At 36.7% G+C, this 26,491-nt stretch overlaps 1 protein-coding gene across 1 annotated transcript in view; it reads right to left on the bottom strand.

The window, feature by feature from the left end:
* XRCC4 (X-ray repair cross complementing 4) overlaps positions 1 to 26,491 on the bottom strand; it is a 185,082-nt gene that overhangs the window by 143,830 nt on the left and 14,761 nt on the right. Inside the window, exons 2-3 of the mRNA XM_080362460.1 lie at positions 21,689 to 21,838; positions 12,938 to 13,125 (exon numbers count right to left, since the gene is read on the bottom strand). Coding sequence (XP_080218586.1) covers positions 12,938 to 13,125; positions 21,689 to 21,827 — 327 coding nt within the window. The 5' untranslated portion in view covers positions 21,828 to 21,838. The remainder of the gene's footprint in view (positions 1 to 12,937; positions 13,126 to 21,688; positions 21,839 to 26,491) is intronic.

Genomic DNA, 26,491 nt, shown 5'->3' on the forward strand with positions numbered 1-26,491 from the left:
GTGAGAGCTGTTGAGCCCAAGTGTACGCCTCAGTGTTCTTACTCTCAAAACCAGAGTACTCATCCATTTCTAATGCCTCTTGAATCTGTTTTGAAATTCAAAAACCAAGGTGTAGCCTGCATAAGAGTTAAAAACATGACCTGTTCACCCACCCTTCCCACACACAATCTGGCAGAATTATTTTTATCAGTAATTAAAAATGCATTTACATTGCATAATTTGGACTCTTCGGTGCCCTCAATCATTAAGTTGTTAGAGCACTGTCTGGTCATGTGCACCTTTTTGTATTGTTAGATGCTATTAAAAGGGGATATGAACATTGATTTTCTAACAACAAAATATAAAGTAACAGAGTTTAGGATGAACTATTATAATCCATGAAAATTACTAAGGCTATTACAAGATATATTGTACGCTTGCAGAGAAAGAGCAGAGAGACAAACTTCACTACTAATCAACTAATTTTAGAGATGACTGTGGAACAGTTTTTGCTGGTTTTCTTCTTCTACTCATCTTCTCTCAAGATAAAGGGCTGGTACATAAACTTCCTTTTCCACAGAAAAGATGTTGATTTTACAATCTTGCTGGGTTTATTCCCAGGCTATTTCACTGAAATAAGAATTTTTAAACTATAACTATGTTAGGTTCCTAATATGCACAACACATACCCTTCCAGTGCTTAGCATAATACTTCTGTTACCACATGTCCAACTAGCGGTCTTATTAAAATATAATTTTCCCAAACAACTTGAATAATTAACTCATAGACTGCAAAGACTCTTGGAAGCAGAACATCTTAGTTACAGAGTTTAGAGATTTTTGAAGCTAATACATGAGTGTACCAGCAGGCTGATTATTCCTCTGGTCTCTTGAACGAGAGAGAATTCACATTTGATTATCTACAGCCAATGCAAACATGTTTTTGCCTCCATCACAGCCAACAAAACATTCATCTCAGTATCTCAGAAACATAAATGGGTTTTTTTTGTATACCAATTAGTATTGAATAAAATAAAGTAAAACCTAAATATTTTAATGCAGTTCTTTAAAAAAAATAAAAAATACAGACAGATCACAAACAGACATCTCAAGTATACAAGTTTTCTTCATAAGTAATCCTAAAAAATCCATAGATGTGTCTAAATACTGATGTTTTTTGTTGCTGACATGCCGTGAGAGCGATTTTTGGAAATACCGCAGTTGTTTTCTGGACATCTCCACACTAGGACAAGTAGGGATGGGAGAGAACAGAGAAAGATGCTTCTTATTGCTGTGCCGTCAGGCACAGATTTAATTCCAGCACACTCACTTAATAAGGAACCACAGAGGAGATAGTCATGCTACCCTATTGGGAGCAAGACTCAGAAGATGAAGACAGGATCCAGAGACAGATAGGTGCTTTACAGTAAGCACCAAACCTCAGAACTGCCTTCTAGTAAACTGATGTCAGCTTGGAGACAACTGTCATTTTATTATAAATACACAACATTACTAACTCAGTGCCCCTACAGTTTGTGGAAGGGAATCTTTGGAGAGTAATGGATGTCCAAGATGACTGACTTTGCAGAAACCTTCACTGTTTAACAGGCAACATGAAGCAAGCTGCCATTTCAGTGGGTTCAATAACTTCCATTGACACTGTGCAAAATTTCCAACCTACTATAATTATACTCGTGTGTATTCAAAACATCCTTTTAAAAATCCTTCTCTTTGCTCTTCACTAGTATTTGCATTCTTGCTTAACATCCTCAGTTTCAACCTATATCCTACACAATATCACATTATTTCTTAATCTCATTAAAACTATGTTGGTTAATGTATTTCAGCATGCAGTCTGAGCAACACTGACAAAACCATAAAACTGAAGTGGTGAACAGCTGATTTAGAAAATCAGTTTCTCAAAACAGATAGCAAGACTACACTGTTTTAACTCCTTTTTGAGCCCAGGCAAGTACAAGGCAATAGTAAACTTTTCTGTTTCCAGCTGTTATTAAAAAAAATGCTAAATAATTATCAGTTGTCTCTGCATTATTTAAAAGAAACAAGTTCTCATAAAATGTATGGTTGTTCGACAGGATTTTTGTTTATCTTAACCAGTATTTTACATTGTGAATAAAATATCACTTGTAGAGGCTTGATCAGCTCCCAATTTTTGTGCAATTATATGCCTTCAGACTTCCAAGTTTACCACATTACCTCAGGCTTAGACCTCTCATCTAGACTAGAACTTATACTTGCGCTGTAACTGCCAATCAGTATCTCAAGTCTCTAAAACCTACATTAAATAGTTTATAAACTCTTTTTTTTTTTTTTTTTCCTGAGAGTGATTCAGATCAGAGAAGAAGTGATTCAGGCTAGAATTAAAGATTGTGGCAGGTTTATTCCAAATAAATAGCAAAAACCAACCATACAATGTTTCTGGGATGGACTAGCTATACATAGAATAACAAATTCTCATTCTGGCTTAAACTGAAAAGCTGCAGAACACAACTGGAAGGTAAGGAGTTCAATACGAAGCCATGAAAATTTATCTCCTATTGCTTTGTGAGTTACATAGCAATCAAATAAGTGCACAGAGAACTAGTACGAAACTTGACAAGCAGCTGAAAATTTGAGGAGGGTAGTAACTCCAGTTTTGCATTAAGTCATTTTAACTAAGTTAGAATTTTGTCCCAAGCTAAACTGCATTTGTATTAAGCATTATCCAATATTGAAGAGTATGTTTCATGTACTATTTTCTAGAAAGAAAAAAAAAAATTAAAATAGGTGTAGACTAAATGCACAAGAACCCATACGTATCCGTTTGTACACATAGACACAAACCATAATACAGCTTGTACCTGACTACGCAAATAATTTATAAACCATTTCTATTAAGAAAATACAGGAATGCAGAGATTTAAGACAAAACTAAAATTAAATATATGTTTATTGATAGAAACTACCACTGAAAAGCACCACTTTGCAAATCAGAGGACCTTCTCTCACCTAAGACATTCCCTTTTAAGTTCCACATAGTATGTAGGAGACTAAATCTGATGAGATTTACACATCCGATTTCAACATGACAGATGCTACTTGCTAATAAAGGCCACAACAGCATTTCCTAGATTGGAAAATGCAGTTTATTATTGGAGAGAATGAGGACATATGTGCATATTTTTTTTTTCTACTAGTATCTTGCTGTTGGAGGGTTCTTTCCACACTCTGCTTCCCGGCCTCACCTCCTGTACACACACTATTTAAAGTGGGGTTACAAGATTCAGAATAATGTAATGTCACAATAAATCCAGATTGAATGAGCAGCAAAAAGCCTGACTGTTTCCAAATTCCACTTTTTGATACATCTGCAGTGCCTAAGAGCACTCATAAGGTTCTGCTACCACAAATTAGCGTACCTTTACGTATTTCTGTTGTACTGATAACTTAGAGGCATTAATCATGCACTGTGAAGACAACATGTACAGAGAAGACAACGTCCTTGTATGAACAGAACAAAAATCTGTACCGTGAAGTCTTTAAAAAGCCCAAAACTTAGATTTACCAGACGAGAACACATGTAGGAAAACGCAGATTTCTGTTGTGAAAACCTCAAAAAGCCCGAACTACTACCAGTTACATTTTATATCAAACAGTGAAACTAAATTTTAAATGAAATGTCAAACACTATTTGCAGGAGCATCTGACAAGGGTGGGAGAGCTTTTCCTCTAAAAGATACTATCCAGAAACACTCTTGAAATTGTACAATGCATTTACCCCTAAGGGAAACGTATTTCTGTAAAAGAACCAAATTCAAGATTTGAAAAACAACGAATCTACTTTCCAAAGGATTTTCCAGTGATTATACTATCTTCTAGAACAATTCTAAAGGAATATTTGACTCACCAAAAATTTCAAATATGTGTAATTCTGCATGCTCTCTGACATCTAACAGGTAGTAACTATCATTCTGTAAAAACCTAAAATCAGACACAACAGTAGTTGTGGTAGCAACTGAGGTTGTGAGGTAGCAAAATTAGAATAGTACCATTCCAGCAGAAAACAGTTGAAATACAATGAAATTAGGAACCTATTTTCACTGTTTAGAGCAAACTTCATTTTTATGTCAGAATTACTACTATCCAGTGACTTTCTAAGATAAGGGAACAAGCAAAGCTATACGTATTTCACACCACTGGAACGTAAGGGAAGAAAATAACAGAACATGTAACACCTTCCTCACTGCAAAGTACTACAGCTACCTAACTCCTGCATCACATTATACAAAGACACTTCTGTATTTGCGAGTTTTAAAAAAACACACTGGATATCTCAAATTCTCTCTTTTATTTCAGTATGTAACTGTTGAAAAACAAGTATGTGTGTTGAAATTAACTGGAAACATACACTTAAAGCCTTGAAGGCTAAAACACATCCATTCAATATTTTATACTGGTAAAGATTCTATTTAATGAGCACAAAATTTAACAAAACATGATTAACCTGAGCTTAAGGGTTTTCCTGTGCCTTTGCAGGTAGAAAGATTAATGCTTCCTCTCAAGCTACAAAAACATTTCTGAAGTGAAACATAGGAGAGACTCTTGCTGTTCTTCAAACTCTGATTGCTGTACATCCATACAAAGAATATGAGACTAGAGGCTTGTACTGAAGTTTTAAAACCCACACACAGTAATTTATTTTCCAGAGCATCTACTGTCCCCTATATTTTTCTTGAGAAACCAAGACTTGTCAATATGTCATGATTTAGAGATTTTCCTGCTAAAAAGAAAGCATTTGTACTCAGCAGTACAAGGAAAAGTAAGCCTTAATGTGTACACAGAGATTTGAAATGCACAGCAGGTGTGCTAAAAAGGGAAAATATGAAGGAATCGAGAGGAAGGGAGGGAAGACAGTACAATAACATCAGGAAGGAGAACAGACAACTGACAATTTTCCTTGCACAGATCAAAATCTGTTAATATGCTATTTTAAGAACGTTTTATAGCTATTTTTAATATTTATACCATCATTGTACTCGTGAAATAAGAAAATGCCCTTTATAGTGTCATTTACAATAGTCCTTAAAATAGTTGAACTATTTTTGGCGAATTAGATAATTTCAGTGAAATCCACAAATCCACATAGGTAGAGAGACACTGGAGAGGTATTTATTCATTGCAGTGTTTGATTCTTCCTTTTTCAACAATCCCTCATTTTAAAGGTATACACTACCAGCATTTTAAGTGTACTTCCCCCCAACAGTTCTCTGAACCACTGCTTACCAGAAGCAACCATCAAAAACCTTATTACAATAAAATAGTTCAACAAGGAAAATAGCATTACTTAATTCTCTAGGACTTTTGTCAAATATTGTACATATATTTGGGGGTGTGAGATTTTTTTTTAATTTTTAATAGCTTTTCTTACCTCAAGGCTACAGAAGTGATCCACTGCATTTAAAGTGTACCTATCAAAACGGAGGAGTTCATAAGCTACACTTCAGGCGAGGTGGGGAAAATCATGTAGTACTTAGAAGTCTGAGATTACGCAAAAGATAACACTTAGTGTTTTTATTATATAAGGCACATTAGTAAGCTATTTCTAAAACAGGCTTCCAAGAAACTCATTCAAGTGTACGCTCTTAAATCCTGAAGTATACAGATATAAATGATACAGAAGAGACAGTGCCTTAACACTGATCTAAAAATTAATCATTTCATCTTTCTGTCTTTTCGGTTAGGCAGTTAGTCGAACTGCGTGGGAAACAATCTGAACTCTGAGTGACCTTTGTTATCCAAACAACATATCCTCAATGGTTTAGAGCAAAGTAACTACTCAAACCTTGAACCAAGACAGTTTGGACAGCACAGAAGGGCTCTGCCAATTCTACTTCACTCATTTAGAGTGCTGAGAAAAGTTTGGTTAGCACTAATTTATCCAACTATTTTTAACTTGTAGTAAACTCATAATGAACTCACAGAACAAACCACGGCAAAGCAGCAACAGGAAATGGAAGAGACAAATAACAGCATCTCTTCCATCAGCCTAGTTAGCAACAGCACTGTATCCAAGGTGGAATTTCTTAAGCTCACGTCCTCCCTGTTTACAAATTTACACAACAGGCAAGAAAAAGAACAGAGCCTGTCACATTACTGTAAAAAAGAAGACTGCTACCACTCAAATAGTTGTTTATCAAAGGCTACTTAATCAATTTAATTGCCAGTACAAAAAAAAAATCTTGCCGGATTTCCATTATTTATTATATGTGGAGTGACTCGCTGAAGTACTTGGAAAGATTTACTTCCAAGTGGTCACCTACTTAGATCAAGCGCTAAATCACTGACTCTGTGATGGTGTTTGTTTAGGTGGCAGCAGTTTAGTTGGCCCAGTCTCAATGGCCCCTTACTGAGATCTCTGTGTGTGTGGCCCCTTTTGCACTGCAGCTGGCTTGACACACAAGTCCCACTGTATACCAAACCCATTGTTATTTTAATGTGACTCTTAACAGTCTACTTTGCGCTCACCACCCTAAAAGCAGTTCCTAAGGGCAGAGTGCTGAACGCCCTACAGCAAAGCCACCTGCCATGAGGAAGATAAATCACAAAACACATCAGAATTTTTATAGGTGTAATTTTTTAGGCTCGGTTTCATCAGGCTGAGATACAGCTAGAACAAGTATTCATAAAACTCAGACAGCATTTTATCTTTTTTGATCACAGTTTCAAAAAGTAAGAAAGTACTAAAACACTTAGAGAATTCCCTTATGTTAGATTATTATTCCTACTCTGATACTTTTAAAATTACATGTAACGATGACACTGCAAAATAATCAAGTTATGTAGCTATCTCCTCTAAATCAGATATGAGTTCTGACTTGTGGAAGTTCTTCATCCATTCAAACAAAAACCATCAGCACCTAAGTAGACCCTTACATTACATTAATCTTACATATAGATCATTATTATCTATTGTTACACACACTTTCAAAACGATTTAGATGTACGGGTTTGGTTTTATCAAATAATAACAGTGCTGGAGTAGTTGCAAGCATTTCATTCTAGACATCTAGCTTTGGCAATAGACATCAGTTTATGGAAGGAACCTACCTGTTTATCAACTAAACAACAGGTGAATTCGATTGTGAATTGAGGTCTTTCTAACAACTGTTACACAGGTGCACTAAATGACTCCCCTGATCTTTATTTATGCTGATAGTAAAGGCTATACAAAAAGTTGTTAAAGGGATTTCACATCTGGATACAGGTTGCCTTCTTGCATTCCCTAAGTTGTTGCAAGTTTCCTTGGCCTTCAAAGTAGAGCTTTGGCTAACAAGTGTAATTCCAGCCTTAATGAGCCAGTACAAAAGAGGGGGAAGTAATTTTGAGGAACCATAGACCAGCTTTTTAATCTCTAAACTTATTTACTTCCATAAGCAAATAAGGGATAATTACTCTTCCCTATCAGCTAGGAAAGGAAAACCAAACTGATCTTCAAGGGCTTGTTTGTAAGCTTACCTTGATGAGGAGATGTTTACAATGCCCACTTTTATTGCTATAGTGGAGAATCATCTGTCAGACTTACCATTGACAAATGTTCCATCTAGACTACAAAAGACACAACAAGCTTTGAAAAACCAACCTGTGGCACATAATGAGGGACGATAAACCTCTTTTCATGAGGCAGCTTCCAAAAACTACATCCTCCAGCCTATTGCTCTTCAAATTGTGTGTCTGTCTGTGTGTAAATGCAAGTTCCTTAGTAAAGGCTTTTCATTTCATCACAGAACAACGAAGCTCACATATGCAGTGGCATGCACAGGCAAGCAGAGATTCACAGGGTTTTGGGATGGATGCCCCCTATTAAGTCATCTAATGTACTATACTGCCAATGCAGGATAGTTACTTACAGTGCATTTTACATTCCTTTGTCCAGTCCATTTTTAAGTGACTGACATAACAGGGCTGCTACCACTTCCTCTGGCAAACACTTCAGCACTAAAATAAATGCCGATGTTCAAAAATATTTCTCAATAATATGTCTACATTTTCCTTCGATTAACATCACTCCATTTTTTTTTGTACTCCCAGAGACCACCCAGTACCATTTTGGCACATAATTATACTTTAGGGAAGCAGATCTTTAGCAAGCTGCTCCAAAGAATGTAAAAATTATTTCAAATATCACATCTGAGTACAGGCATGGAAACACAAAAAATCAGTATCTAACACATTTTAGCATCATCAAGTGATTATTACCACCAATAATCCAAAATCGCCTACAGATATTCTCTACCAGAAGACTGGGAAACAGAAATCCAAGTGAACAACTGAAAACATCTCAGGAAAACAGACTGTTGAAAACAGAGCATTTCAGATTTATATATTCACTAACCCCGTGAAAATCACATATGTGTCAATAAATTATATAACATATATACATATAGTATTTCAACATGAAAGAGAAAAATCAAGTGATGCTGGTGTTATAGTTAACTTTACTTCGTATCATCCAATAATGATTAAATTGCTGACCTGTAACACTGTAAGCATTATTTTCTAAGGGTAAAGTTTTTGAACCCTCACTTCTGATGCACTACCAACTACCATGTGAAAGCTTCTGTTATTTGTTATTTCGGCTTACTAAGTTCCTAGTCTACGTATGAAGTATGCTAGTCACGCACAGAGCATTTTTCACACGTGCAGATATTTGCAAGGAACGAGGATCAACAGATACACCAAGAGGATCAAGACAGATGTAGCAGTACAATATATATATAATGCATTTGAAGTTTATTGTTGTTCTTCTGCTCTCTCAGACACATTGTCTTTGTGAATTTAATAATAGTATGGAGTTTACTAATTTTTTAACTACTGTGAATTGTAAATGCATCAAGAAAATTATTTGAGACTATTCATTTAAACTATGGTATTTACAAATAAATATTAATTTTCGTAACATGGAGATAGAAAAAGAAGCAATTTGTCCTACAAACTGCAAGAATTTACCACTGTGAATTCTTTAAGATGCTTTTAACATGCTCATCCTAGTTGGGGTATACCCATCATGTACCTAAACCTCAGAGACTTCCCAGGCAGCTATTATTTATAGACTGTGTAGATATAATTTGTAAATAAGGGCCCAGGACATAATTCAACTGAATCAATGATGTATCTAGAAGAAAAAAGGCAAAATATTTAGTAAAAATTCTGATCTTCATTTTTGATATGAATTAGTGGTTTACCCAGACTGGATGGAGAGCTATGGCAGGGTACTGCCCTTGAAATTACTGTCTGAGATGGGCACAGTTGCTTGTTGTTGATCAATATCATGCTGCAGGTAGGTTTCACTGAAATTAATTAAAATTATCAAATTTGTGTATAAAAGCATGCATATACCTCTAACAAAAGGCACATTGATTTTCCAATAGTACAAAATTAATTCTTAGGCACTTGTGTACTTATTGGATAAAACAAAATGCACTAACAGCTGCATGAACCGATAAGCATTTCATAGATCAAAGTATAACAACATATTTCAGAATATTTGGGGTTTTTTTAGCTAAAATGTGTTAAACATGCTATTTAAGACTAAGCAAAACTTTCAGTGTTCAAACAACCACCTACATCTTCATGCATACTTTTCTGTAATATCTCCTTTTGTTATATCTCAAATGATAAAAACATTTAAGAATAGTAATCTTCTAATTGTTCCTGATAATTTAATGGACTTTTCTCACAATGGGAACTAATAATTTAATGGAGTAGGACAGAAGAACTAGGGAACTCGGAAGTAGTATTATATGCATTACTGTCAAAATTGGAAATGATCGTTGCTTTTCCTTTATGCTCACATTTTTAAACAAAAACATGAAGACTAACTATATCTCTCAGTTTGACTACAGGTGGCACATCTAACAAAATAAATACAGTACAGTTTAACCAAAAGCTCCCTTCTCTCCACACACACATCATCATTGTGGTCCAAACCCACCTACCCCACAACACCCTTCCGAAGACTAGGAAGACTGTAATTTGTCTATATACACAGTTGCTGAAATATAAAAAGACACTGAGAAAATACTAATAATGATTAAACAAAAGATGTAAAGACAAATACCCAGCAAGAAAAATAAGTACTGATAAAAGATAAACATGGAATTTAAGTCATGTTTAATTTGTAAGGTAGTTGCCCTCAGCTTCCTCTGTGGTAAATGGACATTTAGCTGAACCTCAGACCTCTAGATTTACAGAGCCCAGGTAGACTAATTTCCCAGTCTGTCAGTGAAAGATAGACACCTGAATACTTTCACAGAGAACCTGCAAAATGTTTGAAACATATTATATTATAGACCTGAAAGCTATGTGTAATTCTGACAAAGGTTTCAGTAGTTTGTTTGTAGGCATTAGTTTAGTAATGGAGGAAAAAATCATGTTTTTTCACCCAAGAAGTGACATCCTTTCTAAAAACATTATTTTGACACCCAAAGCTAAAAGCATGCATAGCAATCAGGACACTTTGTATTTTCAATTCCTTTGGCCCGATTATTATTTTCCCAAATTGACATAAAGATGTCTTCACATGAATTAAATTACTAGTAAACCCTAACTGACGGAAACCTCTATTAGGTGGGCCCATATACATGAAGATACCTTCCTTTAATGAAAAAAAAGTATTTATTTTATCTGTCTGGTATTTAGACTATATTATGTGTGACACAAACAAGAAAAACAGGATTCTTAAAATTACTGCTCTTATTTTCTAAGTAAAATTTGGTCCTCACCTTTGTAGTCCTGCTGTAATATAGTACTTTTCACCCAGACCCTTTGTGAACAGCACTCTGCCATGTGTCCTCATAGGAAGTGTCAAGAATGGGGTACAGAGCCCATAAAGCCTTGGGTAAATACACAGAAATACTAATAATGCAGAAAGGAATATTTACACCAACTAACCTGTAGCATCTCAGCCAAATTGCGCTGGAATTTCCTATACTGCATAAGGAAAAATGCTTATAATGAAGTACTCTTAAGAAGATGAACTTCATTCCACTGAATTTACCTTTTTTTGTTCACTAAAATGAAACCAAGATTCTGACCACAAGGACATAGGTGAGCTGCTACAGATTAGGTAAGATAAATGTCCCCTCTCTTTAATGTGAATTTTGCCTCTTCTCATCTAAGGGATACACATACATGAAATACACATATACTCCCATTTCAGGTTTGTGACAAATAACTACACTGTGTTCTTTGCCTATTTCCAGTTTAAAGGAGAAAAAGTATTTCCACCCTTTCTTTGTTTTGTTGTAAGTCATACACTTCTGCTAGATTCTTAAAAGGTGATACTTGCGAAAATTGACTAAATGAGAAGCAAACCACATCCCAATGGTCTGAAGCAGAAATCGTTTACAACAAAGCAGGTAGGACAATCCATAGACATCTTGCTCCCAGAAACAACTCCATGCGAGATATTTTTCCCCAGGGAAAAACAACAAATAAACAAACAAAAACAAAAAAAATCAAGCAAACAAACAAACAAATAAACAAACCAAACCAAACCAAACCAACAAAAAAAACCCTCAAAAAACAAAAAACACCCCACACACCAAAACCTAAGCAAATCTGGCCAAATAAATTCCTACTTTTCTCTACCTGCAATCAATCTCCATTTCCCCCCCCTACAATTTTCTTCCCCTCAGTAATGCTAGTGAAACTGACTGCAGAACCATGAACATGCAGTACCATGAACTGGATCAGTGCAATTTTAATCAGTGCAATTTTAAAACAGCGCTTTCTAAACTCAAATTATTTTACTAACGTGGGTGAGTGGTCAGTCGGCCCAATTTCTATCCTAGTACTACAGAAGCTGTGGCAAACCTTGGGAAAGGCAAGAACATTCATTTATTTTTAGGGACAGGGGAGGAAGGAGTACAAGCAAACATGATTACCTTGAATTAACTTATTCCCCAGAAAAGTTTTAACACCAAGCCACAATCTGAAATAGTGTCTACAGATACAAATTATACTGATTTCTTTCCTGCTTTAAGAGGGTTCTTTCCCTTGCAGCCAAAAAACCAACATGAGACCACATTCCCAGTTTTAATTCAGTGCATTTCCAAGCAGGAAACAATTTTAGTGTTAGCTTCCAAAATATTTAAAGTAATAGAAAAGCTCATTTTAAAACTATGTTTTAGCAATTTAAAATAAACTTACTTAAACTGTAGCATTTTTCCTTATTTAGGTGAGTAGGGAGAAAGAAGAAGCAAGCAAGGCAGAAATGCATTGAGGACTGGAATTTCAAAAATGAAGGATACTTCCCGAGTTTGGAATTAAAAGCAAAGTTACAGCTTGTAGAACATATTGTCTTAAAACTAAACTGCAGCTCCAACATGTAGGCATACCCTGCTTAAACAAACCAAAATATAAACCTCAGGATCACAGGACAGTTTGTGTTGGAAGGAACCTTAAAGATCATTTAATCCAACCCCCCACCACGGACACCTTTCACTGGACTAGGTTGCTCAGAGCCCCATCCAGCCTGAACTTGATCACTGCCAGGGATGGGGCACCCACAGCTGCTCTGGGCAGCCTGTGCCAGGGCCTCACCACCCACATGAGGAAGCATTTCTTCCTAATATCAAATCTAAACCTACCTTTTTTTCAGTTTAAAACTGTCACCTCTCATCCTATCACTACACTTACCAAAACTTAAATAGAGGAGTGATACTCTTATTCAGTAGCATTTAAGAAAGTAACATAGAAATAGTTCTTTCCTATAGTTCTATAGGAAAAGACAAAGTTGTTTCTTGTTTGGCCTGTGGTAGAGTTCACAATATTCATTCACTCTGGAATACATATCACAGGTCAATTTGATTTAAAGTACCTAATAAAATACAGAAATGTACGAAGATGGTCTTTCTCATAGTTCAACAGCCAGATTTAAACATTTAACTGTACTTACAGATCCATCTTTCAGATTTCTTTCGTAAGAGAAGTGACACTCCATATTTTCTTCATCTCTTGAAATAACGAAGTTATATTTGCCAGCTGATTCTTCTCCAGCTATCAATGCTTTCCTCAGTTCTTCAACATACTTTTCTCTATTCATTTCCATGTCAGCAGCCTCCCTAGAAATTTCAGCTTCAGACGCTATCAGAAAAAAAAATGTGAGAGATAAATACTCATATGTGTGTGAACATGTATATATATTTATATGTACACACAGAGACACACAACTTAAGGGACACACAAATATTAGGAGCCTGTTCTTTCTTTGGCATATATTAGTGTGTCAGACACTAATGGAAATGTAGCAAGAATACTGTGTTTTTCATAATAATTATGTTTTATCCCTTTTATTCACTTGAAAGTGGTTTATTGCTACTAGTCCACAATTCTACTTGCTTTAAATTATTCCGAATAGCACTAACCTTACAGCAAAGAGTAGAAAGTTTTAATTATGATTTCTTTTGCCCTCTGAGTTCTCTCTGAGAACATGCAATCTAAATCGTATAAGACAACAAATGCAACTGTCACCTCACACATTCTTGATTCAGTACAACCTTAAAAGAAAATAAACAAGAAAATTTACAAATGAAGCTGTGCCTAGAGACTTGAGAATCTATGTTTTACGGTTTGCATTCAAGGACCACTACATGGGAAACGTGTCTCCAGTTTGCATTAAATCAGGTCTATGGAGAAAATTTTATTCAATTTTTTTGAAGATGAAAAATTATTTAATATGGTACAGAACAGGCCAATAAAAATGCACTGTTGTTAAGAACAAGGATAGCCTTTCCTGTCTGCTTCTGATAATTTCTTTCTTCCTAAATCTTCTTTTGGTTAACCCTCACACTGAAATGGCAGCTTATGGAGTAGCAAGAAACAGTTCTTGATTTTACCACCTGGGCTCCTTGTTATTTTCCTTCCTTTTCATTTTATTCTACACACTGTTTCCTCAGTACTTCTAGAGATAAAATGTTAATAAGAATAATGATCTCAATGATGAATGCAGAGTTTCATCCATAGATATAAGCAAAGACTCAAAATACAAGTTGAGATAGGATATGTATAACATAATGCAAGCTTCAATGTGTTGCCTACTGAGACAGGACTTTAGATTGTTTACTTGATTAACAGAAGTATTTCCTTTTCTTCTGACCAATCTCCTGAGGAAGACTGCTCTAGATTGTTATTTGCCCCTGCTTGCTCTTAGACCTTTCTGGCATTTGCCTGGCATTTGAGAGAGCATGTTATGCAAAAGAGCATTAGCTTGTAACAGCCTGAAAATCAACCATGAGCATAACAACCACCTTCCCCACCTCCCCCTGCTCCCCCACCAAAAAACAACCCCAAACCCAATAATAACAAAAAACCCACCAGAACTGCAAGTGACTTAAAAAAAGTATCCCATTTAAAACTTCTATTAATAATTATGTTTCTTTCTATACAAATGCCTTCGAAGACAGTTTTATACTGAGACAAAAGCCTGCACATGTATTGAAATCATACTGATAGAAATAGAACAGCATTTCAATCAAATATGAGCCTGTTCAAATTGCCTCATTTTTCTCCAGTTTTCTTCTTGACACAGGAGCTAACCTCGTTGCAAAGGAGGTGGTACATATCAAATCAATCCATCACATAAAAATACAGCAAAGAGGTAAATGTATAATGATTTACTATGAATAGTTATATCCTCACACATTCCAGGATTTCTGAATTAATTCTGCACCTTCAGTCATTTTAGCTTGTTTTCAGGGACTCAGCGTGGTTGAGGTTGGAAAGAACCTCTGGAGATCATCTATTCCAACTCGATTGGTCGAAGAAGGGTCAACTACAAAGGTTCCTCAGAAGCATGTTTTGAATAGGTTTTGAATATCACCATGGACTGAGGATCCCTATCCTCTCCATGCCATTTTTTCTGGTGCTTGGTCATCCTTATGGAAAATAACCCTCTTTTTCCCCCCATGTTCAAATGGAATTCTTTTATTTCAGTGTGTGCCCACTGCCTCTTGTCCTTTCACTGGACATCCCTGAGGAGAGCCTGGCTGCATCTTCTCCCTCTCATCAAGTCTTCATTGATAAACTGATTAAAACCTCCCTGAGCCTTCTCTCCTCCAGGCTGCACAGTCCCAGTACTTTCAGCATCTCCTAGAATGACAGATCCTCAACTCCTTCAGTCATCCTCATGGACTGACACTGGACTCGTGTCTTTTTCATACTGGATAGACCAGAACCAGACACTGCATCATGAGTCTCACCAGGGCTGAGCAGAGAAGGATTACCTTGACCTCCTGGGTACATTCTCCGTAATGCAGCCCAAGAGGCTGTTTGCCTTATTTGCCACAAGGCCATCTTGCTGGCACATGTTCAACTTCTTGTCTACCAGGACTCCCAGGTCCTTTTCAACAAGGGACCTGCTTCCAGCCAGTCACCCAAGGCACTTGTACATGCTGGAGCTTATTCCTCCCCAGGTATATAGTCTTGCATTTCCCTTCATTGAATTTCATGAGGTTCTTGTCAGCCCATTTCTCCAGCTTGTCCAGGTCCCTCTGAACAGCAACCTAATCCTCTGTCAAACCCTCCTCCTCGTTTCGCATCATCTGTAAACTTGCTGAGGATGTACTGTGATTAATGAAGACGTTAACAGTATATGACCCGGTACTGATGTTTGTGGTACAAGGCCACTAGTAACTGGCTTCCAGCCCAGGCTTCATGTTACTGATCAGAACCCTTTGAAATCTGGCTTAATGGGCTGAGCTCAATCCATTATACTGTTCATTTGTTCATTCCTCTAGTCCGTAATTTACCAGTTTGTCTATGAGGATGTTAGAGGACACGGTGGTGAAAGCTTTGCTAACTAAAGGCAAAAATCCACTGCTCTCCCCTCATTCAGCAAGCTTCTAATTTCATCAGAGAAGGTTATCAGGTGAATCAGGCCTGGCTTCCCCTTTGTAAATCCATACTGATTACTCACCATCTTGTTCTTAATATTTTTGTAATCAGTTTCAAGGAATATTCCTCCAACAGCCTCTGGCTGATGAGCATCCAGTTACCAAGATCCATTCCCTTACTCTTCCCAAAGATGGAAGAGACATTTCTTTCCGTCCTTAAAAATAATCCAGGATCAGTATTACCTTGCAAAAATAGTCGATAGCGGCCTCACAATGCCATGGGCCAGATCCCTCAGCACTCAGTCATATCCAATCAGCTTCCATGGACTTGAGTACATCCAGATTCTTAAGACAGTCTACAAGCTGATCCTGTCCCAAGCATCTCCTTTGCTCCTAACCTTCTCACTGATTGGAAAGGCTTGGGATTTCTGAAGGCCAATCTTAACCAACAAAGGCGGCACTGAGTAGTGTCTCAGCCTTTTCCATGCCCTTTATCACAAGTCCCCCCGCCCCATTCTGTAGCAGGCCCACATTTACCCCCATCTTCCTTTTGCTGCTCATTAGCCTGCAGAAGTCCTAGTCGCCTTTCCCCTTCCTCACTTGTGCTCTGGTTTTCCAAACCCCATTCCAGCACGGTTGGTCAGTGTCCCTATATCCCTCCCTGGTCACCTTCTCCTGGCTTCCACCTCTTGTACATTCTCTTTTTGTCTGAGATTAGCCAGGAGCTCCTTGTTCACCCATGTAGACCTCCCATCGCCTTTGCTTGATCTTCCATTCCAGTGAGATGACCCATTTTGGGGGCTTGGATGAAGTGATCCTTGAGAAGAATCAACAATTTCTCCTGGACCCTTTTTCTCTACAGAGCCATATTCCATGGGATTCTTTTAAAGAGATCCCAGAAGAGATCAAAGTCTGCTCTCTTGAAATCTAGGGTCATCATCCTGCATTTTACTCCATTCTCTCGTCTCACAACATTGAACTCCACCAACTCAATAACGACTGCAGCCAAAGGCTGACCCCAGCTTTGACTGTTCATAAGCATCGGCTTTTGTAATCCTCCTCTCTACACCTCTCAAAATATGGAAAATATGTGGACTTTACTGATCTTAGACTTAACTGAGGGGGTTTTTGTTATTTGCTGGTTTTGGGGGGATGTTGTGGGTTTGTTTTTTTTTTTTTCTTCAATAACAGATCATAATAATTAGTTAAGTCATTTGTTGACATACACATCAACTATTTGTACACACAAAAAAAGAAATACTACTTGCTAATTAACTTAAGACATAACAACATGACTGCAAAATCTGATAAGGCAGATCAGCCATTAACACCCAGCTCTGTAACTCTGTTTATAAGACTGAGGTGAATAGCTGGGTGAAAAGGAGATGCAGATGGCAAGAGAGTGTGCTAACGTTACCACTGCAAAGAAACGGTAAAACAACTCCCTTCTGTGGAAAACCTGAGCCTGCAGATACCCTTAGTTAAGAGGATAAACTGGTGGGTGAGAATCACATTAGTTATCCCCTAGAACAAGGCTTTTTTTTCCCTAGGCAGATTCAAATGTGTTAGGTCCTTCAAAAGTTAAAAAGCAAAGGGATCCAAGGGAACTTAATTGCTCTGGAGTTCATAAGAGGAAAAAATAGGCTCAATAAATGTAAGCAAGTCAGTCTTTGACATGTTAAGTTGCGAAGTGTCAGGCCTATGGCAGTACAAAGTCTGTCACAAAGTTCCCCATATTGTCCTTAAGAGACAATGCTTAAAATTGAGTGTTCTCTGCTTCCCTCTTCTTTTAAAAATACAAGAAGAAACCTGTCATACTAGCTTAACATAAAGTAAAAGGAGAAGGCATCATACTTTATATCTTATAAAGTCTGCAACAACACAAACATCAAGCAGATTTCAGAAAATATCAGGAATATCATTTTACATTAAAAAGAATATAGGAATACTGTGAAGCGTGTGTTAGAATAAACCAGAAATAAAGTAACTTAATAATCAGTACTCCTAGAGTGGAAGAGATGCTTCTATCCTTACATTTTAAGTCACATTATCTATATTGCAGAGAAGGAAAAAGAATGGAAGAGCCTGGAAAAAAGAGGTCAGTGAGAAATGTGGCGCATTATAACTGTATGTTCCTACAAATTTGTAAATGCAAGGCATGTGCACTTCGTAAAAGCACATCTCCCAGAACAGAAACTGTATTTTGCTGTCTGTTACCGCAGATGTAATAGACAATCATGCATAAGTGTTTTTGTATACAGTCTAATGCTGATGAGCTTTAGGGAATTGAAATTCTCTGAGACACCTAATAAACAAAATATTAAAAGCATTTATATTTTATCATCATAATTTGAAGAATATGTCACACTTTTCAAATCTATTCCTACAATCCAAGAATAAAAATTTAAACAGAGCAAAAAATAAGCAGTGGCTTTCTTAACTAAGTTGGGCTTTAAAAAAATCTTTATGAAAGTGGACACAGAGAAATGGACGAGGTATAACAATCCTTTTTCCACTGCATGGACATCAGAACCATTTTTTCTAAAATGTAAACCCTTTCCTAACACATGAAGAGAGAAAAGCTAAGACAGAGGGCCATGCATACAGGCAGCTAGCACTTGTCCTACAAAGAGAACATTGGAGTGCAAAGCCACACAATTTAGCTGCAATGCTGCATCACTGCCTCCTTCCCCGTGCACCAGGCACATCCACAGCTGGCGTACAGGGCCATGAACAAGAGCAAAGCCAGCATTCAGCACTGCAAACATGAAAAGACTGATGAGCAGGCAACTACGTCAAAATCAATTGTGCATTAATCTTCATACATTAAGGTACGAATTTGTAAACAGGACTTGGTACCATTACAAACAGCACTGCAAAGCTGGAAGCTGTAAACTTACACCAGCCATTGCATGCTCCATCAGTTCTTCCCTACCTCATCCTGAGCAAAGCCAAGTGTTCTACCCCAGCCCTAACAGAGCTGAACACATCTAAGCATCTTAGATGAAGTAGCAAAAGTATTTTCCAATATTCTGAAAACTTATTTTAAGCACGAAACAGGTATTACCAGAAAGGCTTAAAACGTGAACAGCTGCCAGCTACTTTATTTTTTTATTTTTAACTGAAAGCAGCACTTTTAATGTTCATATAAAGAATAATACAGTGGAACTACTGTCAGGAAAAAGTTAGGCCTACTAGACAGTGAAGAACTGGGGCTACAGTTATGGTCATCACTCACCTTGAAGAGCTTACAATCCACTACAAATAGCAAGAATTGAGTGAGAAATTGCAAGAAATTTACCATCAAAACATTTATATTTTATTATAAGCTAGAGCCACCAATTCTTTCCTCTTTAGCTAGCTTATTTCTTGTACAGGACATGAGACAAGAACTGAGAGAGCAAAGGCCACTAGTATGTTTGCAATCTCCATATGGCCCCCAAAGCAGTACAGACAGAAGTGTGTAATCCTTTGCAGTATGAAGCAGATATAAAAAATTAGTTGGAAATAATTGCAAAACAAAGTGTTTGTCTAGTATAATGATTTCGACACCGGAAAAAAAACCAGATAAACTTTAAATGAAATTAAGAAAGTTTAAAAACTACAGATATTACTGTACTGCAATAGAGCACTACTATTTCTCCTGTGGTGTCTGTACCTGTTACATTTTCCTGTATCTTATAAAACTAGCAGAACTGATCAATTTTCACAGAAACATGAAATGTATAGATCGACATATCTGTAATACTTTAACCCAATATCAAAATAATACATTAGATCACATTGCATTTTTGAGTGCTTCCCTTTCCCCGAGGATTTGACTTTTTTATTTCCCTCCTTAAATATGACTCCCAATACTTTTCATCATCACATTAGATATTCAAAAACCATGAAAGACAACCCCATCAGCAACTCTCTTTCACTTCCTGGTAGGTTTTGCCAAGCAAAATAATCCACAGCATAGGAAACCCAAACGGGATTTCCCAAAGCAAGAATTTTCTGACCACTGCTCTCCTCTGTCCCAAGTTTTAAATTTAGCATCCAAGCAGCCTCAAGCGTGACGTAACAACTTCACAAAAACTGATTAAAAACAACACTGAGTGTAGGAAAACACAGATCTGTGCAGTCTCATGCACAAGAGCTTAAACTCCTAATGAAACTATCCAAACAACTAAAAATTCAATAGGGTTTCCTTAGAAACGGATCAGATTCTTGCAGAGGAAATAGAAGCTCTGTGCTTTGGATGAGTACCCAGTGCTCATGCTAAACTGTTGCGGGTTTTCTTCTTTCCTTTTAACAGAGTGAAGTCATCTCCCTTTCACTGGTCCTCTGTTTTGGGAAATTATCATCCAGTCATTCTGCCAGATGCAGGAAATTAACAAAATGAGAACTGTGTCTACATGTTTTTTCTATACTGCTCCAGTTACAGTAACATAGGTTTTACTTAGAAAAATAACAACTTTAAGGATCAGCTTTTTGTGTATTTTGAGCTGAGGATTTTAAAAGTTACGTAAGTACAATCAGGAAAGCTTTCCAACAGAAAAACTAGTGTGCTCAATTAGCTAAGTACTTATAAATGTTAACATCCTTTTTCTTGTTATTTTGGAAATGTACAGTTTGACTATAACACTGTTGAATCAAGAAAAAAAAAACCACTTTTTGTATGAGACTACAGGAAACCAGCGCTGGAATATATGCATTTGTCTTGTGCAGAAACTCCCAATTAACAGCATTTCAAATGTTAAAAGGAATATGGAAGAGCAGATTTAATACCTATCTAGACATATTTTAAGTTAGGCTTGCTTCCTGGGTTTGAAAGAAAAAAGGTAAAAATTGTATTCAAAAGAAGGTTAACGAATGATTAAGCTTTCTTTTATACACAAGTACTATATCTACACACACATACTCTGTATATGTGTAGATATATACACAAAGCACTATTTTTATATAGAGAGATTAGATATATAATGCCTATTTAAAAGCTTGGCTCATACAGGAACTGAGGAGAAATAACATCGACTGGGCAGGGAGAAGGAAGGAACCACAACAACATCTATTCTTACACTTCAGAAAAATAGTCAGGAAAATGTTTTTGCCTACACTATGCTGTAAAATATATAATTCTTTCATTCTTTTGAAATATTTTTGCCACTGAGAGAAGGGGTTTTGATCAAGTATTAAACACATTTCTAAAGGAACACACAAATCTTCCCATCTCTCACTAGTTGTGAGAGAAACATGCACATTTTAAGAGACCCGTCCTCTTATTCAGGTGTCTGAGTGGGGAAGAAAATCCCACAGGCTATTTTTTATTCTTCTAATAGCTTACATCCAGGAAAAAAATATATGTTTTATTTCCCCTTCTCCTTCCCAAAAATTCACCTGAGTACCAAATACAGCTACCTTTAATTATTAAGATTTTGTCAAACCATTTATAAAACATCTCCAATTATATGCTTCCTGAACGATAATTTCCAAATAGAAGTTGCATGATGCATTTGTTCAAGGATCTGGAGAACACACATAGGCAGTACTGCAACATAACTCCAAGAAACTATGTTCTTGAGAAAAAGGAAAATATTGCATGTCTGTATGCTAAATTAATTAGTATAAAGCTTGACATTCAATCTTTACAGTTTTGAAAGATCTCTGAACACATCCCAAAAGATCATGAACCTCACCTCCTCTATCACCAGAAAGAGCCAATGCCCGTAGAAAGTTTTTGATGCAATTTGTGGGTCACAGTTTAGAAAGTGTTTAAAAACATTGATAAAGAACAGTAATAATTTCAAACATTTTCTTCTTTCTATTATTACCTGTCCCAGTCCATGCACATTGACCGTCACTAAGTACTATACCAAAACCAGTGCCTAAATCTTTTTCCCATGATACTTGTAGAAAATATGTTGCTTCTGGATCAGAAACTGGATGAATTCTGTTCAAAATCTTCTCCATTTCCCAGACACCTGTTTAGGAAGTAAAATAATGTTGTTATAACCAATGGTTTATTTTCCAGAGGTACTTAGCAATTCTACATAACTCACTTAAAAAACAAAAAAAAGTATATATATACATATATATACATGCATATATATAGATGTATAAGCATACTTAGAATTTTACTTTCTCCTCAGATTCAGTTCTTCAGAGAACTGATTATATTTCCAAACAAATATAGACTGAAATTAGTAATGCTTAAAAGAACAGTCCCAACAATCAAATATATTTCAATAGTCCCAAATTAAGAAACTAAGTGTCAAGAAGTTAGAGAACAGAAAATTTCCCCATGGCCATGCTTTTAACTTACTGTCCACTATCACACTACATACAGCACATGGAATATAAATCAAAATTATCAACATTCATCTGGAAGACTCTCACATGAAAGCACACTACTAAGCTTCACTGCAAAGCAGAGGCTGTAGTGCCTGCCAGCAACAACCAGATAAATTATTTGAAAAAACGGATGGTGCAGAGAACAAAATTTATGATGCTACAGTTAATTTTTTGCATAATATCAAAGTAACTTGGCAATCCGGGCGTGACATAAGACCTTCTAAAGAATCCCATGTATTTATGCGTAGTATAATCTGACAATAATGAATCTTTACATTACTCAAGAAATTTAAAACTGCATTGGGCAATTTGCTCCACGGAATAACAAAGAAACAGCCAGTTCTTAATATTTTCCTTGACAATGCTTCATGTTGTCCAGTACCTGAAGAGCTTGTTTTGGAGCGCTCAGTTGTTTGGCTCTTTTTTTTTTTTTTTTTTTAAGATTAATGAAGTGAATGAAAAATGGTTAAAATAACATGTATTGATAAAAGCAGGAAAACCACAACTGAGGCATTTGGTGGTTGGTGCAAAAGCAATTGTGGTTTTGGACTGTGAATTTTAAATCATAACATAACCATTACAATTAATACATTTTTGCCAATGAGAAATAAGATTGTTTATTCCTGTAGCATAAAAATACACGCTTCAGGATTTTCCAAACTCTTGGAGAGCATTTTTCTGCATCCTGATGATTGCGGAAGCATTTTCCCTGCAAAAACTTGTCGAGACGCTTGAAGAAGTGGAAGTCAGTTGGCAAGAGATCAGGTGAACATGGCAGATGGGGCAAAATTTCATAGCCCAATTCATTCCGCTTTTGAAGTGTTGGTTGTGTGATGTGTGGTCCAGTGTTGCTGTGGAGAAGAAGTGGGCCCTTTCTGTTGGCCGATACTGTTTGCAGGCGTTGCAGATTTTGGCGCCTCTCATCAATTTGCTGAGCAACCTTCTCAGATGGAATGGTTTTGCTGGGATTCAGAAAGCTGTGGATCAGGCTGGCAGAAGAGCACCACACAGTGATCGTGACCTTTTTGGGTGCAAGTTTGGCTTTGGGAAGTGCTTTGGAGGTTCTTCTCAGTCCAACCACCACGCTGGTCATTGCCTGTTGTATAAAATCCACCTCTTGTCACACATCACAATCCAATCAAGAAATGCTTCATTGTTCTTGGATAGAATAAAAGAAGACGACACTTCAAAACATTTTTTTTTTTTATTTTCAGTCAGCTCATGAGGCACCTCAAGCTTTTTCACCTTGCCAATTTGCTTCAAATGCCGAATTACTACGGAAGGTTCAACACCAACTTCTTTGGCAACTGCTCGTGCAGTTGTAAGGGGATCAGCTTCAATGATTGCTCTCCATTGGTTGTTGTCACCTTCTGGCCACTACACTTCTCATCTGCAAGGCTCTCACCTCCTTTGCAAGTTGCGAGTTGCCTCCACTGCTTTACAACCCTTTTTAAACTCAAATAAAAAAGTCACTTGAATTTGCTTCTTGTCTAACATAGTTTCTATAGTCTAAAATAAATTTAAAATTAAAAGGAAATAATAAGTCAGTAGCAAAAAAAGCGAGAAAAGCACATTGAAACGATGTATAACATAACTACATTTATTTAAGAATGTATTCCAATATCAAATGGCAAATTTCAACAGTGGAAAAACCACAATGCCTTTTGCACCAACTTGAGCACAAATATGCTTAGACAGGTTAGATATTAGAAGCTCCATCAAGTTTTCCATCCAAAATGTATCAATAAGCCATCATGATGAGCCTCAGTTCAGGTCCTGAGAGGACTCTGGTTTTTGAGCAGCAGTAGAGGGAAGCTCTTTCTTTGCTTGTGGACATTGAGAACCAAATCCAAAACCAGATAGAAATACCACTAGCCAGCCAAAAAGTTGGCATTTTCAGGTTAGGACGGACAGTTTTAATGGCAGTTGACTGCATCGTCTGACCATGGCTCAACTATGCACCCAAAAACATTTGAAAATGTCTTTCCCTTTTCCAGAGGAGTGCACAGTATCCAAAAGCACCAAAATACAATAATAGAAGACTTGTTTTGCAAGCATAAATCTGCATTAACAGCTAGAAAACAGCTGCATGGTCAGTAATATAAACGTTCACTATAAATATCAGTAAGGTTAATGAAACAACAAATTAACTACTTCCAATGGCTACCTAAACCACAATATATATCAGCATGGACTAACAAACAGCATTTCTAAACAATAAGAGGAACATCACGTAAAGCGCCTGCTACAAATTCCAGGCTGAACTTTGGCTAAAACATGTCACCAGGCACTTCCTGCAATTCCTGACTACTCATTACATTCTCGTCACCAAATACTCAAAGCGCTAACCTTATTTTCTGGCTTAAAGCTTAAGTATACACAAGCACCATAATATTTCCCTGTTTAGAATATTTTTCTGAAGAGATTGGGATTCAAAAGCTATGGTGGAAGGAAATAAATCATGTATATAGAGCTAAAAATCATAAATTCTTGGCAAAAAACAGTAAGAGGGATGACTTTACTATTTACAACCATAAACCACCACTTATGTTATTACAGATGCCATACGCCATATTTCTATTCACAGAAAATGCACCAAAAAACTAAAAAGTTACTTAAAAGCAATATTAAATAATTAGAGTCAAAAAAATTATTTTCCACATCACCGAGTTACTGAGCATTTATGAAAATCTACAGTATGTATGTGCACCTGTAAGCAAGAACCAAATGAAATATTTGGGGCATGGAGGTCTGGAACAAGGCCTTTGCAATCATAAAACTAAAGTAATTATAAAGATTTGTAGTGCACTGACTGCCTAGATCCAGGTCAATAACGAGCACAGGACAGGAAGCTCAAGTTATGCGCGTAGTAAGTTTAAGGACACAGGCATGTATTCTCCTGTCTCTGCCAGATTCCATTTTGCTTGTTCTGGAAAAACACAGTATCTCTCACGAAATATTTGTGTTAGAGTCCTTCTCTGAAAGACAAGGTTTTCAAAAAGACTTTACTTATTCATTTTTACTTAAAGATTGTTGAACAGTTCCACACAACCTGGACAGACAGCATACAAAGTACTGATGTATATATATATATATATATATATATATATGTCAAAAGAGAAGGTTTGTTGGTCGCATTTGATTCTTATCACGAAGCAGAGCAGCATTCAGTGAAAACCACCTGCACCACAGGCTTTCTTTTTAATGTAGACTGTTTACAACAGAAAGCAAAGCAAGAGAGTCAGACTTTCTATTTATATGAAGACAAATAGAAAGTAGTGTCAGTCCTCAGACAGAAAAAAATATTTCAAGAGTCACATAGGAAAGAAAATTTATTTATTTACTTAAAGATGTACTAACAAGGCCTCTAAGGCCTGAAATTAAGTTCATTTGATATCATAATACTGTGGTTCCCATGCATACATCTTCACACATTAGCACTTCACTCACATGATGCAGAACAGCTAAAATGCAGACTGTTTAGACACCATTCTTAAGAGGTCAGTTGCCAGCATAGGGGATGGGCTTGTTAACAGAACTGAGAAAGCCTCCTTACTATTTGTATACCTGTGGTAAAACACAACTTCCATAAAAACAAACATACTGTGGAGACAACACAGAAAAACGTTCTGTCTGTCATAATAAAATGCAAAATACTGTTGTCACAATATTCCATCTTTTATTGTGCATCTTTGAACAAAGACTTTTACAAGAGAGCATAAAATGAAAATACTTTTTCTCTCAGCTTTTATCTCCTCCATTGTGCTCAATGACCTTTTGAGAGGAGTATTGGCTGTTACTTCATCTTTAGAAACTGCCTCACAAAGCAGCGCTCAGCCTTGTTTCAGATTTCCAAGCACTCAACTGTTCCACCTCAAAAGCAAAAGCTTAAGGATTCTTGGCTGTATAAAATGGCTATTGTTTACTTCTCTTCAAGAGGAAGAAACCTTCTCCATGAAAATTAGTCTGACCTACACAGCATACACAAACATCACTGCAAACAAAAACATTGTACATTACTGCTTTCTTAAAATCTGCTTGTAAAAATAAAAAATAAACCCCCAAACAAACAAGAACACACAAATAAACAAAACAAACACCACACGACACACAGATCCCCCTTTCCTCAATTCTCCCAACAACACAACTCTTCCAGAGTTTAGTGTAGAGTTTAGCGTATTGTTGAGTAACTGGATACACCACACACAGCTAAACTGCTAATAAAGGGAAAAATAGCACAGGAGCTACCTAACTACCTAGCAACTAGAAACTACCACTAATGA

This window comes from Nesoenas mayeri (genome assembly GCF_963082525.1).
Source record: "Nesoenas mayeri genome assembly, chromosome: Z".
Classification (NCBI taxonomy): domain Eukaryota; kingdom Metazoa; phylum Chordata; class Aves; order Columbiformes; family Columbidae; genus Nesoenas; species Nesoenas mayeri.